General features: G+C 47.5%; 1 protein-coding gene across 1 annotated transcript in view; it reads left to right on the forward strand.

Annotated features, from left to right (window-relative positions):
- The first annotated feature begins 2,658 nt into the window (after positions 1-2,658).
- The window catches only part of LBP (lipopolysaccharide binding protein), a 29,932-nt gene continuing 13,160 nt past the window's right edge, over positions 2,659-19,430 (forward strand). The window contains exons 1-7 of the mRNA XM_082857734.1: positions 2,659-2,878; positions 6,874-6,988; positions 8,146-8,274; positions 11,003-11,158; positions 11,757-11,820; positions 15,576-15,639; positions 17,956-18,047. Coding sequence (XP_082713860.1) covers positions 2,755-2,878; positions 6,874-6,988; positions 8,146-8,274; positions 11,003-11,158; positions 11,757-11,820; positions 15,576-15,639; positions 17,956-18,047 — 744 coding nt within the window. The 5' untranslated portion in view covers positions 2,659-2,754. The remainder of the gene's footprint in view (positions 2,879-6,873; positions 6,989-8,145; positions 8,275-11,002; positions 11,159-11,756; positions 11,821-15,575; positions 15,640-17,955; positions 18,048-19,430) is intronic.

Here is a 19,430-nt window from a genome sequence, read left to right on the forward strand (position 1 = left end):
AAAGTGAGTCAGCGTGCCCAAGGTCACCCAGTGGGTGAGCCAGGATTCAGAGCCAGGCCACCTGGTCCCAGCATCCATGCCCTTAACCTTTCACTTTTCCCGTTTACGTTCATTCACTCAATTATCTACTATGTGCTGCTCAGTATTCCAGGCGCTGTGGTTTCCAAATTCTGGGTTTTCCAAATTCTTTTCGAGACTTTTGTAATCAGAACACACTAAACACCGTTCCTGCTAAAAGGGAGAGCGTTTTCTCTGCTGTAGGACTTGATGGTGGGGGAGTGACAGCGGCTTTGGCTTTCGTGGAGGTGGATGGACAGACTGGTAGGAGAAAAGTCCAGGGGTTCTGACCAGTGTTGGATTCATGCTGCTCCCAGGGGCCTCTTCTGGGTCCTGGGTCACCAGCAGGGACCTTGACCTGGGGGTGGACACCTGTGGCGGTGGAGGCTGGGCCTGGGCCCATGGGGCACGCTGGCCAGCCGGGGAGTTCTAAGGTCCAAAGCTCACTGCTATGGGAACTCCCGCCCCTGCAAACAGCCCCCAGCCTGGACGTTCTCAGACCTCTGCCAGAGGAAGAGTGACATCTGTGTCCCCATGAGGTCCTCACTCTCTAGAATGTCCTCCCTCGTCTCCAAGCTGGAAGGGCCCATGGGAGTCACCTGCTCTGTCCCCCTCATTTTACAGAGGGAAACTTGGGCACAGGAGGAGACAAGGCTTGCCGAGGGCCCCATGGCCAGGCAGAAGCCAGATCCGAACCTTGGTTTCCCGGCTCCCAGCCCAGCGCCCCTCCCTACCTCCACAGTCAGAGTCCAGGGAGCAGATGCCCCCAGGCACACTGCTGCCAGGCTTTTGTCCTTGTTCTTTGCTGGCCTGGAATGGCTCTTCCAAAGGTCACATCGTCCTCATCCTTAGGGTCCCAGCTCAGCATGTCACCTCAGAGAAGCCTTCTCTGACCATCGCTTTGGAATGGCATTCCACTGATCCGGGTTCAAACCCCTGCCGGGTGACTATGGCTTAATCACTTCACCCCTCTGAGCCTCAGTTTTTTCAGCTCAAAACGAGACTTCAGCACTCACCATAATGGGCTGCTGCAGGGCCGAGAGGGGGTGTGTGGCATAACCAGCATGGTGGCCCGCACATAGTAGACGCTCAATAAAAGCTGCTTTCCTGCCAGTTCCCACCCGAAGCTGGAAGGATCATAGGATTCACAAGGCTCAGTCCTGCCCTCAGGAGCACTCAGGCCTCTTGCAGGGGGATTGGGGGGTGGGACACAGGAGCCCAGAAACCTCAGCCTGATGGACAGAAACAACAGGACACAGAGGAGCAGAGAGGCCCCAGTGTGGGCTTCCCTGCGCTCAGCGTGGGAAGCTCTGATCCCAACCCCAAATCCAGTGCCTTTTATGACCCACTGGGAAGAAACCCTGTCCCTCCTGCCACAGTCAGTGTATTGAGGCAGTCCAAAGACCCACCCAATTTCAAGATGAAGACACAGAGACCCCACCTTTTGATGGAAAGAGTATCAAAGAATTTGTGGGCGTATTTTTAAAGTACCACAATTACAGAAAAGCAGAGAGTGGTTTAATGCTATGATGGAGAAAGTACAAAGCTTTCTGGGATCTCAGAGGAGGACCTTCCTCTAATCCAGGGAAATATTGAGGTGATCGGGGAAGGCTTCCTGGAGGTAGGGGCAAAACAAAACTCACGAATATAGGGAGTCCTTGGGAGGCGAGAGATCCCTACAAATTAAGCACAATCCCTACTATAAATTTTGTTTCCCAAAATAAAATTTTATTTTCTCTACTTACTGCAAATACAATATATCCCAAGAAAATAAAAATTGAAATACCAGCAAACAAAAAGTTTTTCAAAACACTCATAATCCTGCCCATCCAACCAGAAACAATCCCTCATAACTCCTTGCTAAGAATTTTCCAGATTGGCAAACGTGAGAATAGAACAAAGAAATAGAACCTCACCCTATGATGCCAGTGGCGATGGGCCCCTCATAAGCATCTTTCTGAAGTATCAAGAAATACATTTATTTCTACAGTCTCACTTTAAATGTATGAGAGCTAGTATACCCAGTGCGCTTTTGTTGAACGCCTTAGGGTCCCACTCTGACCTTGCCGATGTCACAAGGAGCAGCAAAGGGCATCCTACTGCTGTGACATATTTCCACACTGACTTAATTAGGTACTTAGAGTCAAGTTCCAGCAGTAGAATTCCTGGGTCACTGGGCATGCAGGTGTTTAAGGATTTGCCAAGTTGCCTTCCAGAAGATTTTACCACTAGCAAGGCTTGAGAAGCCTGTTTTCCCATAGGGGATGGGAAGCAGGGGTGTGGGGCGGAGATTTCTTTTTCACATAAACAGGTGAGTATATAACTCAGCTGGCTTGGACTCCCAGCTCTGCCACCTGCCAGGTGTGTGAGCTTGAGCCGGTGACCTGGCCCCTCTGAGCCTCTATAAAACCGGGCCTTCCTGGAAATGAACGTGGGGTCTTTTTGTGGGAAGAGGGGACAAACAGTGTCACCTGGGCCCAGGCCAACCCATCCTCTCACCCGGGGCGGCGACAACAGGCTTTTAAGTATGACCCATGACCCCAACAGTGTTGCAAGCAGGTTCCAGTCACTAGGCCTCCCCTTCCTGGAACCCGCCCCACTCAGGAGCTGCCCCAGGGCTCAGGCCTCAGTTACTTAAGGGAGCTGGGCCCAGCCTGAGGCTGTGACAGACCTGGCCCAGCCCTCTGGGAACCCAGGATGGGGACCTCGGCTGGGGCCCTGTCCTCCCTCCTGCTGGGAATACTGCTCACATCCACCCCGGGGGCCCTGGGTGCCAACCCTGGCCTGGTCGCCAGGATCACCGACAAGGGCTTGGAGTATGGTAAGGAGCTGTGGTTGTTGGCTGGACTTGGCTGACCCGCTTGGCCCCAGGCGGCGCTGGGTACGGCAGGGGACACAGAGGGGACTCTCTCCCTTGGGGTGGTGCAGCCTTCCCGGCCAGGCAAACCTGGCTCGGGTTCTGGCCTCGTCACCGAACCCCTGGGCCACTTGGGCACGTTACTTGTTTTAGCTGGGTTCCCCACTAGCCAACAGAGATAAAGATTTGGGTGCGAGTAGTTGATTTGGGAGATGATTCCGGGAAACACTGTAAGAGAGTAGTGATGTGAGATGAGAAAGGCAAGGTGGCCAGGAGAGGCGTATCATTAAACCAGCTACCGCCTCAGTGATGGGAACAGTTCCGCTGGAAAATTTTTGCTCGAGTTTGAAAACATATGCCTTAAAACTAGATGTCAGGGACTTCCCTGGCAGTCCAGTGGTTAAGACTCTGCACTTCCAGTGCAGGGGGCACAGGTTTGATCCCTGGTCGGGGAACTAAGATCCCACATGCTGTGCAGCACAGCCAAAAAATAAACAAAAAACAAAAAAATATATATTAAAAAAAAAACAAAACTAGGGACTTCCCTGGGGGAGCAGTGGTTAAGAATCCGCCTGCCAACGCAGGGACATGGGTTCGAGCCCTGGTCCAGGAAGATCCCACATGCTGCGGAGCAACTAAGCCTGTGTGCCACAACTACTGAGCCTGCGCTCCAGAGTCGGCGAGCCACAACTACTGAGCCCGCGTGCCACAACTACTGAAGCCCGCACGCCTAGAGCCCATGCTCCGCAGCAAGAGAAGCCACCGCAATGAGAAGCCCGCCTACTGAAACGAAGAGTAGCCCCCGCTCGCGGCAACTAGAGAAAGCCCAAGTGCAGCAACGAAGACCCAACGCAGCCAATAAATAAATAAATTTAAAAAATTGATGTCAGAATGGTGGTTACCACCCGGAAGGGGCACAGGGAGCCTGCAGGGGTGCTGGGAATGAATGCCCTGCATCTTGCTCTGGGCGGTGGCTACATGGGTGCATAAACATGTAAAAATTACCTGGCAATACCTTTAAGATTAGTGCCCTTTAGGTTACACCTCTACAGATGTTATACCTCAGTTTTAAAGAATTGGAATATAGTTGATTTACAATATTGTGTTAGTTTCAGGGATACAGCAAAATGATTCAGGCTTTTTTTTTTTTTGGCAGATTATATTCCATTATAGGTTATTACAAGATACTGAATATAGTTCCCTGTGCTATACAGTAGATCCTTGTGTATCTATTTTATGTGCAGCAGTTTGTATCTGTTAATCCCATACTCCTAATTTGTCCCTCCCCCACACCTTTCATAACCGTGCTGTTTTCTATGTCTGTTTGTTTCTGTTTTGTATATAGATTCATTTGTAGTATTTTTTTAAAAGATGCTAAAACAAAGCCTCAGAAATAAACTGTCCAAGGGGCAAGGGATCTAGGGTATTTATGTACCGCTCCCCTCAGCACTAGATGGGGGGCTGCTCCTCAAATTTATGGAGGCTCAATTGCCTTATCTGTTCACTGGGGTCATAACATTCCCTCAGATAGAGCTGTTGGGAGCCCAGATTGGCTGAGGACAGAGAGAGGGAAATCAAGGAAGGGTTCTTGGAGGAGGTGAGGTAGAAAAGATACATTAACCAGGGACAAGAGATAGCATTTTGGCAGAGAGACCGGCTCATGTATTTGCTGGAGGGAGGACTGCAACGTGGTATGAGGCAGAGTCGGGGAGACCCCTGGTCATCTGTGTATACACCCCCTCCCTGAGGGCAGAATCCTGGGTCTCACATACCTCAGATAAACAGAAGGTCCTACTGAATGCTGTTTATACTGAAACGCTAGATCAGGCAAAATTTGCCTTTTGCTCCTTTCCACTGTGTAAATGTAACCAGTCCTCCAGAGTTGGACATTTTGGTCCTTTCTTTCTCTCTCTCTCTCTCTCTCTCTCTCTCTCTATATATATATATATATATATATATTTTTTTTTTTTTTTTTCGGTACGCAGGCCTCTCACTGTTGTGGCCTCTCCTGTTGCGGAGCACAGGCTCTGGACGCGCAGGCTCAGCGGCCATGGCTCACGGGCCCAGCCGCTCCGTGGCATGTGGGATCTTCCCGGACCAGGGCACGAACCGCTGCGCCACCAGGGAAGCCCCTTTCCATATTTTTAATGACATAAACCCTGCATTTACTGAGTACCTGATGTGTCAGGCACCAAGCAAGGGTGCTTTTTTAAATAAATTAAATTTAATTAATTTATTTATTTTTTAACATCTTTACTGGAGTATAGTTGCTTTACATTGCTGTGTTAATTTCTGCTGTATAACAAAGTGAATCAGCTATACATATACATATATCCCCACATCCCCTCTCTCTTGTGTCTCCCTCCCTCCCACCCTCCCTATCCCACCCCTCTAGGTGGACACAAAGCACGAGCTGATCTCCCTGTGCTATGCGGCTGCTTCCCACTAGCTATCTATTTTACATTTGGTAGTGTATATATGTCACTGCTACTCTCGCACTTCATCAGAGCTTCCCCTTCGCCCCCTGTGTCCTCAAGTCTGTTCTCTATGTCTGTGTCTTTATTCCTGCCCTGCAGCTGGGTTCATCAGCACCATTTTTTTAGATTCCACATATGTGTGTTATTTGTCTTTCTCTTTCTGACTTAATTCACTCTGTATGACAGACTCTAAGTCCATCCACCTCACTAACAAATAACTCAATTTCGTTTCTTTTTATGGCGAGTAATATTCCATTGTATATATGTGCCACATCTTTATCTATTCATCTGTCGATGGACACTTCGGTTGCTTCCATGTCCTGGCTATTGTAAATAGAGCTGCAGTGAACATTGTGGTACATGACTCTTTTTGAATTATGGTTTTCTCAGGGTATATGCCCAGTAGTGGGATTGCTAGGTCATATGGTAGTTCTATTTTTAGTTTTTTAAGGAACCTCCATACTGTTCTCTATAGTGGCTGTATCAATTTACATTCCCACCAACAGTGCAGGAGTGTTCCCTTTTCTCCACACCCTCTCCAGCATTTATTGTTGGTAGATTTTTTGATAATGGCCATTCTGACCAGTGTGAGGTGATACCTCATTGTAGTTTTGATTTGCATTTCTCTAATGATTAGTGATGTTGAGCATCCTTTCATGTGTTTGTTGGCAATCCGTATATCTGCTTTGGAGAACTGTCTGTTTAGGTCTTCTGCCCTTTTTGGACTGGTTGTTTGTTTTTTTGATATTGAGCTGCGTGAGATGCTTGTATATTTCAGAGATTAATCCTTTGTCCATTGCTTCATTTGCAAATATTTTCTCCCATTCTGAGGGTTGTCTTTTCATCTTGTTTATGGTTTCCTTTGCTGTGCAAAAGCTTTGAAGTTTCATTAGGTCCCATTTGTTTATTTTTGTTTTTATTTCCATTTCTCTAGGAGGTGGGTCAAAAAGGATAAGCAAGGGTGCTTTTTATCCTGTCAGCCCCTTTTTGTTTTGCAATGATCTCTTTTAACCCTCATGCCATCCCAATGAGGAAAGTATTATTATCATTGCTATTTGACTGACAGAGAACACCGAGGTTGAAAACTTGGTCAAGGTCACCCACCTAGAAAGGCGCCAACACCAGAATCCTAGTCCTAAAATCCTTACAGTCTATTCTACACAGGCTAGATGCCATGAAGGACAGGAAAGAGGGCCACCCTCCAAGGACACAGCACTCCTCCCTCTCAGAGCTGCTGACAAAGACATTGTGTCCTCATCCATAACATGGGCATGAACATAACTACCCCACCAGAAATGCAGTGAAGTCCCTGTGTGTTTCTCTTGCTACTTGGTGCTCTAGAGGGGCTCAATAACCTGCAACTGCAATTAATGCTAATCAGGAAGTAGACCTCTTTCCCCAGGGCAGGTGGGAGCCACTGAAGTGTTTAGAGGGAGGGAGGCAGGCTGACTACGCTGACTCCCAGCTTTTTCCCATCCACAGTGGCCCAAGAGGAGCTGGTGGCTCTGCAGAGTAAACTGCATGATGTCACACTGCCCGACTTCAGTGGGGACGCCAAGATCAAATACCTCGGCAATGCGCACTATGAATTCCACAGGTGGGGCTCTGAGGTGACTGGGCAGGGGCCGGGGGGTCCAGAGAGGAAGGGAGGGAGAGCCCCAGGACTGGCTCGGGACGTCTCTGGGGCAGACGGTGGGATGGTTCCTCGCAGAATTCAGAGGGAAGTTTTGGGAGGAACTTGGGCCCCTTCATTCATTCATACAACAAATATTAATGAAGACCCGCTAGCTGTGTGACCTGAGCCTCAGCTTCCTTATCTGTAAAATGGGGATAATTTGCTGCCTCTTTGGAGTGATAATCCAGGCTCTGGCCTGGCCACTGGATGTAGCCTGGAAGGGAAGCTAGACCTTAAACATTGTGTTAAATAAACCTTAAATTTTAGATGTAGTAGCCCTCTTAGCCCTGAGGTTGGCACATCTGGAGGAGTCAGCTAAAGTTTCCCGGACGCAGTGGAACTTGAGCTGAGTCTTCAAAGGATATTTAGACCTGAGCAGCTGATGCTTTTTTAAAAAAAGACATCAAACACTTTTTGAAGGATTGACAATGGAACGGGGGCAATTGAGCTCACAGCTCATCACGCACCTCTCTGCTCACTACTGATGGCTTCATTCAGTCCTTTTTTTATTCAGTCCATCAGTAAACATCTATTGGGCACCTACTGTGTACTGGGCAAAGAAGATGGAACTTGACCATTCTCTTCCCATTGTTGGCTCCACAATCCACGTCATCTTGGTTTGCTTCTCTCAGCCCTTTTGTGTCTCTTCTTGAGGCTGCCTTCGGCCTCTTCTGAATCTGATTCCCCCACCTGGAGGGGTGGAGGAAAGTGATGATGGGGTGCATCTATGCACCCTGCTCAGGATCCCAGCCAGGGGCACATGAGCTCTGATCCTGACTGTGCAGCTTTGGGCAAATGCATCCCTTCTGAGAGGTTCTATGTCCCCCTCTGTAAAAAGGGAACCTGAACAGTGCTGAACCCACCTGTGAGACAAACTGACATAATGCATGTAAAGTACTTGGCATGGCCGCCTGGTCAGCGCAGGGCACACAGCAGGTACGCGTGGGGAGCCAGAAGCCTGTCTGATGCAGGCTCAGCTGGTCTAGTCCCCGTAGGATGGGGGCGAGAGCAAGACCCCTGCTGAGGCTGGACCTGCCTCTGCCTCCGGGTTGATGCCGCTTCTGTGGGTCTCTCTCCAGCCTGAACATCCACAGCTGTGAGCTGCTCGGCTCTGCTCTGAAGCCCCTCCCCAGCCACGGCCTGCACTTCTCCATCTCCGACTCCTTCATCAGAGTCAAGGGCAAGTGGAAGGTGCGCAAGCGGATACTGTAAGTTGACTCTGCTTCCAGGCCCTCGGAACCTTGGCTTTGGCTTTCATTCCACCCTTCCTGGGTCCAAGGTGTTCCTAGCTTCCCCCATAGCAGACCCCAAGGCAAGAATTCAAGTGCAAGTACTTTATCTGGGGAGCGACCTAAGGAAACATAGAGGGGGTGTGCAGAAGTGAGGTGGGGAAGAAGGAGGTCAGCTTGGCGGCTACCGGAGCTCAACCCTCCCAGGGACCCCTGGGGACAGTGTAGGCAGAGCACACCTCTGAGGTACCCCAACCTCCTGTTTGCCATTGGTCAAGGGTAGCTCTCAGGGGCACGACCTCTCCAGCACTTTGAACTGTTCTCTGACCTCTGAGGTCCTTGGATGGAAGGTGGGTGAGTCTCCTGGGGCTGCCATAATGAAATGTCACAGACTAGGGGGTTCAACCAACAGAAATTTATTTTCTCACGCTTCTGGAGGCTGCAAGTCCAAGATCAAGATGTGGGCAGGTTTAGTTTCTTCTGAGACTTCTTTCCTGGGCTTGCAGACGCCTGCTCTGTTGCCATGTCCGCACGTGGTCATCCCTCCATGAGCCAGCACCCCTGGTGCTTCTCTGTGTGTCCAAATCTCCTCTTCTTAGAATGACGTCTCTGGGGCAGACGGATTGGACTCTAGCCCACCCTAATGGTCTCATTTTAACTGAATCACTGTCTCAAAGACAGTCCCATTCTGGTTACTGAGGGACCTTCAACATTTGAATCTGGGGGGACACAGTTCAGCCCATAACAGGAGGGCAACTATGGGTGACCTGGCCATATAGACACTGGAGACCTGCCCTGTCCTACACAGTAGCCTCTGGCCACATGTCCTTACTGAATACATGAAAAGTGGCTGGAACAAATGGGGATCTGTCGTAACTATGAAACACCATATTTGAAGATTCAGCACAAAAAAGAACATAAGAAATCTCATTAATAATTTTTACATTGATCACATGTTGAAATGATAATCATATACTATTAAAATGATTCTCACCTTTTTCCTTTTGCTTTTTTTAATGTGGCTACTAGAAAATTTTAAATTACCCATGTAGTTCACATTATATTTCTGTTGCACAGCACTGCTTTAGAAAGATGCTCAGTATATAGGCCACCTATATTTGCATATTTATTCAATTTCCATGACAGGAATGAGGCCATACTCTTCAAGATCTCTTATATGAGCATACGAATATCTACCTCATTCTTTTTTTTAACTTTTTTTTAAGATTTTTTTTTTTTGATGTGGGCCATTTTTAAAGTCTTTATTGAATTTGTTGAATTTGTTTCTGTTTTATGTTTTGGTTTTTTGGCCACGAGGCATGTGGGATCTTAGCTCCCCTACCAGGGATCAAACCAGCACCCCCTGCATTGGAAGGGGAAGTCTTAACCACTGGACCACCAGGGAAGTCCCTGTAATATTTTCATTGAGGTGAAATTCACATAACATGAAATTAACCATTTTAAAGTATACAATTCAGTGGCATCTAGTACATTCACAACGTTGTGCAACCACCACCTCTACCTAGTCCCACAATATTTCCATCACCCCAAAAGATGCTCCACACCTATTAAGCACTAACTCCCCATTTCCCCCTCCCCCAGTCCTGGGCCACCACCAACCCGCCTCTGTCTCTATGGATTTGCCAATCCGGGACATATAAATGAAATCGTATAGTATGTGACATTTTGTTTCTGGCTTTTGTCATGTAGATAATATTTTTGAGGTTTATCCACACTACAGCATGCATCAGTGCTTTATTCTTTTGTATGGATGGGTAATATTTCACTGTATAACTAGACCACATTTGGCTTCATTCTTTTTAAAGCCTGCATAGCATAGATGCCCACAACTTATGGAACCTATCCCAACTAGTTGACATTTAAGGTTGCTTCCTCATTTCTTGCTATTACCCATGATGCTTCAGTGAGCTGCCCCACACATACATCTTGACTGGACGAGCCACAGAGTAAAGACTTAGAAGTAAAATAACTGGGCCAAAGGTTTGTGGTTAAAATCAGGATAGATCCCACCAGCTTGTGTTCTAGATGTGCTTTCCCAACCGGTGTTTTGTTTTCCCATATCTTCACAAGCACTGGGTATGAAAACTTCTAAACTTTTTATCAACCTGTTAGGTGAAAACTGGCATCATTGTTATTTTCATTTTTAATAACTTCTCATGTGCTTATTTGCAATTGAACTTCCTGTTCATATCTTTGATCCCTTGTTTTTCCTTTTGTCCTTTCCTTATTTCTTTGTATAGGCTTGTTCTTTGTGTATTAAGGAAATTAACTCATATATTAGCTCACATGTTATGGAAATTAGCTCTTTGCCTGGATCAAGAAGCAATTTTTTTGTTTTACTTTGCGTATGGAATTTTTTTGTTGCTGTTCACTAAAGTTTTGATTTTCAGTGCTGGCAAGTTTATCCACCATTTCCTTTAGGGCTGCTGAGACTTAGATCTAACCTAGAAAGGCTTTTGCCCATCCCTGACCATAAGTAAATGAACCCAAGCTTTCTTCTTGATCTATTATGGTCTTATTTGTAATAAATCTTTGCTTTGTAATAAATATTTGTAATAATTTTTGTAATTAAATTTTTACTGCAGCTTCACTTATTTGGGGGTAAGAATTGAGATTTATATTTCCCCCCCAAATGGTGGCCGACCCTAGTCTAGGAATCAATTACTACTTCTCTTATCTCCTCTAGGAAACTAGACGGCTCCTTTGACGTGACAGTCAAGGGCATCACCATTTCAGTCAATCTTCTCTTGGGCAGCGACCCCTCTGGGAGACCCAAGGTCGCTGTTTCTAACTGCAGCAGCGACATCCGTGATGTGGACGTGCACATGTCGGGAGATTTGGGGTAGGTCACCATCGGGACACTCACCAGCTTGACCCCTGGCTGCAGCCACAGGCCCACCCAGCCCAAGGCCTGGTCACCCATAAGCATGAGGGTCCAGGCGTAATGCATGGGTATATCACGTGCACTTGGAGGTAATTCTTTGGGGGAACCTGCTGAAATTAACAGAAGCAGATTTAAGCTCAGAGTACTGGTGTGCCATTGCCACCACAAGACAAACTTCACCACCAACAGGCAAGTGCAATTTGGCTACTGAAGAAACACGAAGGCTTTTGGCCAAAGGAGAGTTTGTGGAAAATATATAAACCCTTGAGCAAGTCTCTTCAAGTCTCAGTTTTGTTGATTAGAAAAACATGAGTTCTCCAGCCCCTCCCCCAAATCTACTGACTTTGGGGCACAGCAGGGGGCTGGGATGTCAGATGCACTGAATCAGTGAGTGTGCTGGGAACTGGGACTCTGCATATTCATCCCATCCAGGGTTCTGGGACACAGCAGGGGACCAGAATGGGGTGGGGAGGGCTCCCTTGGGGACTGGCCTGGCTCTCCCTACTGCCCCACTGTCCCTGCATTCAGTGGCAACACACTGTGCTTCTCTCCCCAGGTGGCTGCTGAATCTCTTCCACCATCAGATCGAGTCCAAGTTCCGAAGAGTATTGGAGAGCAAGGTAAGAACGTCCAAGCGGCTGGCGCTGCCGAGCCACTCAAGGGGCTGGGCCCAAGTCCTTCATGGGCTCTGGCCTCGAACAGCCCTAGGGGCTGGCCCAGGCACACTTGGGCTCAAGGCCCAGAGAGGACAAATCAAGGTCATGAAGCTGGTGTGTGGCAAAGCTGGGGGCAAAATGTAGGCCCCTGGACTCCGAGTCTATCCAGTTAGACAGGAAAGGGTTAGATGCTTGGCCAAGGGGCCAAGTGGGGCTGCTTGGCTTTGCTCACTGCCCGCCCCGGCCCTGCAGGCCACAAACGCAAAAAAGAAAATCAACACTTAGGTGGCTTCAGAGACCAAGCAGGAAACTTTGGGAGTGTGTGGACCAGGTGGGAGTTCTGGTTCCTACCTGAGCGATGAGCACCTGCTTTGTACGCGGAAGCAGCAACAGAGTGTCAGTTCTTCCCATTAAAAAAATTATGTGAAATCTCCAAATTTTGGAATCTCTGGCTCAAAGAAAGAGGTTTCATGTTAACTTTCAGTTCTCGCACTCACTCACTTCACCCCAAAATCCCATTTCTGGGGTATCATATACCTGGAGCTGTGTCTGTAGCAATGACTGTGCTTGGGAAGGAGAAAGTAACAGGAAAAAACAGGCGCACACACCGCTCTTGGTACAACATCTGGTTTGGCTTTGAGTGCCTCCTGGTGGTTGAAGAGAGAATAGCATGCAGACCCCACAGACTGGATGTAGCAAGCTGCCTTCTGTTCCTTGTCTTATCCTGGTGTCCTGGAGTCTAGGTGAGCTTGGGAAATATGCCAGCCTCCTTCTCAAGCACCCCATTGCCATGTTGCCATGCCTTTCTGAGTGGGACATAATATTCTTCAGTGGTTTGGATTTATACTCCCCTGTTGATGATGGAGATAATAATGATTAATAATAATAATATATAAAAAATAATATCATATTACAATTAATAATAATATAATAATTATCAGGGTAATAAGTTACCCTGATAATTATTATGTTGATAAATTAATATAATTAATGTTATACAGAATGTGTCACTCTATATAACTATTCTTATTTATAATAATAATGGTGGTTATTTGTTGAGCCTGTGGTTTGGCTAAGAATAATGTACTAATCACTTCACATAGGCAATGCCGCTGGATCTTAACCACAGCCTCTGAAGGAGATACCGTTTCCCACGTTTGAGGGAGAAGGCTCTGAGTGTGGAGTAACTTGTTCGGTGGTCACCTTGTTGACAGGAGGCTAGGTCAGGATTTGAATTTCCTGGAGCTGGGAGCAGCTTGTACCAAAGGCCTTGTGGGGGCTGGTGTCTCAGGAAAGATGGAGATCTCTCTCCCCTGACCCCTGATCTTTTTTTCTTAAATTTATTTATTTATTTATTTTGGCTGCGTTGGGTCTTTGTTGCTGTGCGTGGGCTTTCTCTAGTTGCGGTGAGCGGGGGCTACTCTTCGTTGTGATGGCGGGCTTCTCGTAGCAGTGGTTTCAGTTGTTGCAGAGCACGGGCGCTAGGAGCACGGGCTTCAGTAGTTGTGGCACGTGGGCTTACTAGTTGTGGCTCGCGGGCTCTAGAGCGCAGGCTCGGTAGTTGTGGCACACGGGCTTAGTTGCTCAGCCGCACGTGGGATCTTCCCGGACCAGGGCTCAAACCTGTGTCCCCTGCATTGGCAGGCGGATTCTTAACCACTGTACCACCAGGGAAGTCCTGACCCCTGATCTTTATAGGGCTTCAGAAATCTCCTTCTCCCGGGGCAACTAAGAGCCCGGTGCAGGACCGTTCGGCTTCCTCATTCAGGGAGGGATGTGGTATCTGACTAGCAGGGCTAAGAACAATGAGTCCTTGCTGAGTGCTTACTCTCTGAGCCATACACACTCATCATCTTATAACCTCACCCCACCCCCGCCAAACACCCTGGAAAGCACTGGGCCTTGTCACTGTATCCTGAGGTGAGGACCCCAAAGCAGAGAGAGATTCTGCAAAGGTCCCACAGCCAGTGGAGACTTAGCAGGATTTGAACCCAGGTTTTCAGACTTCCCTACTACACCCTTAACCACTGCCCCAACCTGCCTCTCTGGGAGACCTTACTGCGTGTCTGGAGCCGAAGCACCTGAAGGCCTCCCTTCCCCCATTGGGTGAGGTCGACAGAGTTTCCTGGCTCCTTTGAAACCAACCATGAAGGTTCCTCACCACCTCTTTCCTTTATTTCTGGCAGCTCCCCACTACCAAACTCTTCTCCCAGAAACTAGGCCAGCTACAAAGGGAGGTAAAGATTTCACCCCTTGTCTGCCCAACCCCCAGCCTAGTCCTTCCCCACAACCCTGTGCCTGAATCCTTCTAGATTTTTATGATTGTCTTCCTTGTAAGCTTTTCTGGTCCACACCAATTTAGCTTGCCCTTAAAATGCCACCTCTTCAAGGGAGCCGTCGGTGACTCCCTCACTAGGCCAGGGACCCATCCATGCTCTTGGACCCCCCTGCCCACGTGCCCCTCCCTCCACTGTATCTGTGCATCCGTTTGCACCACAGGTGATAGCTGGTTAATCAAAAAAGCTGTTTAAAGTGAGGACTCACTCATACACACCTGAACAAAGAAAATATTTACATATGAATCCAATGTTTTAAGATACAGTAAATGTAAATGCAGTTGACCTAGGCCCAGAACTGTTCTTTGCAAACAGTCTCTTGATTGGCATTGCACTGTCCTTCTTTCATTCAACAGGCATCTGCTACAAATTCCAGCTCAGATTTCTTTAACCACAATGAGAATCTAAAGACATTTGCAAAGCAATCCCAATGCAGAATCCTTCTAGATTTTTATGATTGTCTTCCTTGTAAGCTTTTCTGGTCCACACCAATTTACCAGCATTTTCTTTAAGCAACTCACCTTTCCAAAACACTTACTATAGGTTTTTGGGAATTCCCTGGTGGTCCAGTGGTTAGAACTCCACGCTTTCACTGCCGAGGGTGTAGATTTGATCCCGGGTCAGGGCACTAAGATTCCTCAAGCCCTGAGTCATGGCCAAAAAAAAAGAAGAAGAAGAAGAAGGAACGTAGGTTTTCATAGAAACGACTCTCGTCTCAGTCGTATTTCATGGGTTTACATAAGAAATAATTTGAGTGATTGCAATAACAAGGAAAGCAAACAGATTAGAGAACACACATTTCCTTTTCTTGAGACGCACGCCGTTCAACTGGGGCAAAAAATTCTGAGTGCTTAGTGTATGCAGTAGTCCGCTGGATGGGAGGGTTCAGTCTTCCATGGGCAGCAGGGGACATGGGGACTATTGATCAATCCAGCTAACCTGTTAAGTGATGACATTTAAGAAGTATCTGCATTAAGTATACACTTATTTGTGTGGCCATTGCTACTTATCGTCTAGTTCTGCTATTTCAACTCTAGACCCTGGGAGACCAGGGCATCCCAAAGGCAAAGGTCGTTCATGATGGAGTTTCAGGCAGTGCCTCTAGCCATGTCCCCTTATCCGCTGCGTAGGTGACTACATAGCTCCGATTTCCAGTCCTGGGATGGACTTTGACAGGACCAGCTGGACCCTATTGGGGTCGACATGGGGGCCGACATGTTTTTGATCATTTCTACTTTCTCAGTACATCATAAGCACTTATACATTTTTGTAGAATCAATGACCAATTAGCAAATAAGTGAAATAATGGAACTAAGGCAATTAGCACAGGGCCAGACCAAAGCCAGGGAACTCACTCAGGCTTTCTCTTCCCATATTTTTCAGATTTGCAAAATAATCCAGAACTCGGTGACCTCTGACCTACAGCCTTACCTCCAAACTCTGCCAGGTAGGACATCCCACCCATCCCTGGGATACTTGATTTTTACTAATTTTTATAAGTGCATACATGTACCTTATAAAACCTTACATGGAAGAGAAGTGTTGAAAGTTAAAATTAAAATCCCCTTTTCTTCCCAAATTTTCTTCCAAGAGGTAACCTATTTCCTTTGAATGTTCAAATATAAATATACACATACATAAGCATATGACTATACATTCACATATGTATTCCTTTTGTTCATGAATATATGTGAATATGCATAATTATGAATATATATGTTAGTCTATAATAATAGAGACATTGTTCTTTTGTAACTTGTATACTTTGGAGATCTTTCTACATCAGCACATATAAATTGATCTCATTTTTTAAAACTTTTGTGTAGAAGTTAATACGGAGAGAAAAGTGCTCAAATCATAAGTGAAGAGTTTTTAGAAACTTTTCACGAACTGATCACATGCACGTACCAGCTTCCAGATCAATATACAGAACACGACTGGCCTTTCAGAGTCCTCCCGTGTCTCCTTCTGACACTGCCCACCCCTCAGGGTGACCACTAACCCAGCTTCTGCTAGCAAAGATTAGCTTTGCACTTTGTACATCAATGGAACCATACAGTAGAGTCTTTTATCAAGAGCTAAAGGCTTTCTCTATTCAACTTTTTTTTTAAAGGATACACATTTTATTTATTTATTTATTTTAATTTATTTTATTTATTTATTTTTGGCTGCGTTGGATCTTTGCTGCTGCGCGCAGGCTTTCTCTAGTTGCAGCGAGCAGGGGCTACTCTTCGTTGCGGTGCGCGGGTTTCTCATTTCGGTGGCTCCTCTTGTTGCGGAGCACGGGCTCTAGTCGTGTGGGTTTCAGTAGTTGTGGCACGCGGGCTCAGCAGTTGTGCCGCACGGGCTTAGTTGCTCTGCGATATGTGGGATCTTCTCAGACCAGGGATCGAACCCATGTCCTCTGCACTGGCAGGCAGATTCTTAACCACTGTGCCACCAGGGAAGCCCTATTCGACTTTAAAATATGAGGTCAATCCATATTGTTGCATATCGTGAGTTCATTCTCCTGCTGTGTAATCCACCGTGTCCATGTCTCTCCATTTATTTATCTATTGTACTATTGAAGCCCATTTGGGTAGTTTCAGTTTTAGACCATTGTGGGTAGGTGCTGTGAACATTCTACCTCCTGTGGATGCACGTCTTTGGGTATATACCCAGGAGAGAAATTACAGGTTCTTGTGGTGCACATAGGTTCAGCCTTAGCAGATCCTGCCAAACAGTTTTCCAAAGTGGTTTTAATAGACCTCTTTTTTTTTTTTTTCCTTTGGCCACGCCACATGGCTTGCAGGATCTTAGTTCCCTGACCAGGGATTGAACCTGTGCCCACTGCAGTGTAAGCACGGAGTCCTAACTACTGGACCATGGGGAATTCATTTTAATAGCTGTACAGTGTTCTATCTTAACGGATGTCTCCATTTATTTACTAAGTCCCCAGCTGCTGGATAGGTAGGTTTGTTGCCATCCTTTGCTATTGCCAACAGTGGGGCAGGGAGCGCCTCACACCACCTCTTCCCCTTCAAATGAAGCAAGTGGAGGCCCCGGATCTCGGCTACACACATAAAGTTGGCAGAAACAGGCCCTGGCAAATTGTTGAGGTGTTCTCTCATGCCTTGGCCCCCAGGTCCTCCACACTCACCTGTTGACATTCCCCTTCAGCAGAGACCCAGGCAGGCACAGACACCCAAGTGCTTGGGACAGAAAACTCCCGTCCCTCCAGGGCCTTGGAGGGGAGTCTCTGGGCCCTTTGGACATGGCCCAGCCTTCCTGGTTATTTGGTTCGTACTGGTAGGAGGCTGGTTTCCTGGAAGATCAAGGTCTCGGTTGTAAACTTGGGGAGCAATGGCTTTGGCTGGAGAGTTTTTCCTATTGTGTGGCTTCCTAGGTGTGGAAGGGCTGCCAGACCTGAGTTCCTCCTGCCCTCAGGGTATGTGTGTGTGTGTGTGTGTGTGTGTGTGTGTGTGTGTCTGTGTGTGTGTGTGTGTGTGTGACTGTGTGTCTGAGTATGTGAGACTCTGGAAACTGCTCAGGCTCTGGGCTAAGCATACCAGCCCCCTTGTGGCTAAATCACCAGTGGAACCGAGGAACCCATGTCAACTCTTTCTTGGCAAAGGAGTTCTTTGCCCCCAGCACTGGGCTGGGTGGAGGGTCTTAAGGTGGAGGGGCAGGGGGCTCTGAAGAAAGTCACAGAGAGTGTGGGTCAGCCAGAGCCCTCACCCCTTCTCCCTCGTCTGCCTCCTAATTCTGCCCTTCCCCCGTTCAGTCACCATGGAGATGGACATTTTCGCTGGGATTGATTACAGCTTAATGGAGGCCCCTCAGGCAACAGCGGAAATACTGGACGTGATGCTTAAGGTAAAAGGGTCTGGGGCGGGGGGCTTGGGCGGGTCCAGGCCCAGTGCGGGGTCGCCTCAGGGTCAGCCCTTCCTGGGGCCTCTTGTTCTCCTGGCTTCAGATCTGTCCTCATCTCCCCGTGGTTCCCACTGTGTCAAGGGCAGGGCGATATGGATTGCTGCGGCGTGTTCCCAGAGCCAGGATCCTCCCACGGTGTCTTTTTTTGTTTTTTAAGCTTTTTTTTTTTTGGCTGTGCCTGTAGCTGTGGCGCACGGGCTTAGTTGCTCCGCGACGTGTGGGATGTTCCCGGACCAGGGCTCGAACCTCTGTCCCCTCCATTGGCAGGCGGATTCTTAACCACTGCGCCACAAAGGAAGCCCCTCCCACGCTGTCTTACATCACTTAGGCCTTGAAACTTCCCTTCCCCCTTCCTCCCCTCTTTCACCTTTCCCACCAAGCAGGTGAGGTCAATCAGAGCTGGCCCTCAGTGGTGTAGAGGAGCTGGCCAGGAGGTCCTATAGGTTAATAGACCAAAGCTTCCGCGGATCGTTTCATTAAGGGATTCTGGATACACACTTTGATCCAAAGGAAAACATCCTTTTTATTTTTTAATTTTTATTGGATTATAGTTGATTTACAATGTTGTGTTAGTTTCAGGTATACAGCAAAGTGTATCAGTTATACATATACATATGTCCTCTTTTTTTTTATGTTGGGGGGTAGGAGTTTTATTAATTAATTTATTTTTGCTGTGTTGGGTCTTCGTTTCTGTGCGAGGGCTTTCTCTAGTTGTGGCAAGTGGGGGCCACTCTTCATCGCGGTGCACGGGCCTCTCACTATCACGGCCTCTTGTTGCGGAGCACAGCCTCCAGATGCGCAGGCTCAGTAGTTGTGGCTCACGGGCCCAGTTGCTCTGCAGCATGTGCGATCTTCCCAGACCAGGGCTCAAACCCATGTCCCCTGCATTAGCAGGCAGATTCTCAACGACTGCGCCACCGGGAAGCCCCCCTTTTTTTCTTTTTTTAAGATTCTTTTCCCATATAGGTCATTACAGAGCATTGAGTAGAGTTCCCTTTGCTGTACAGCAGGTTCTTATTAGTTATCTATTTTACATATAGTAGTGTGTATATGTCAGTCCCAATCTCTCAATTTATACCTCCTTCCCTTATCCCCTGGTAACCATAAGTTTGTTTCCTACATCTGTGACTCTACTTCTGTTTTGTAAATAAGTTCATTTGTACCCTGTTTTTTTAGATTCCAAGGAAAACTTATTTAATGGTGGAGTTTCAGGCAGTGCCTCCAGTCCATGTTCCCTCATCAGACTCTATAGGCAGCTACTTAGCTCAGATGTCCAGCCCTGGGATAGACTTAGAAAAGTTCAAATGGATTCTATCTCTCTCTCCA

Source organism: Leucopleurus acutus (assembly GCF_964270905.1).
Source record: "Leucopleurus acutus genome assembly, chromosome: 16".
Taxonomy (NCBI): domain Eukaryota; kingdom Metazoa; phylum Chordata; class Mammalia; order Artiodactyla; family Delphinidae; genus Leucopleurus; species Leucopleurus acutus.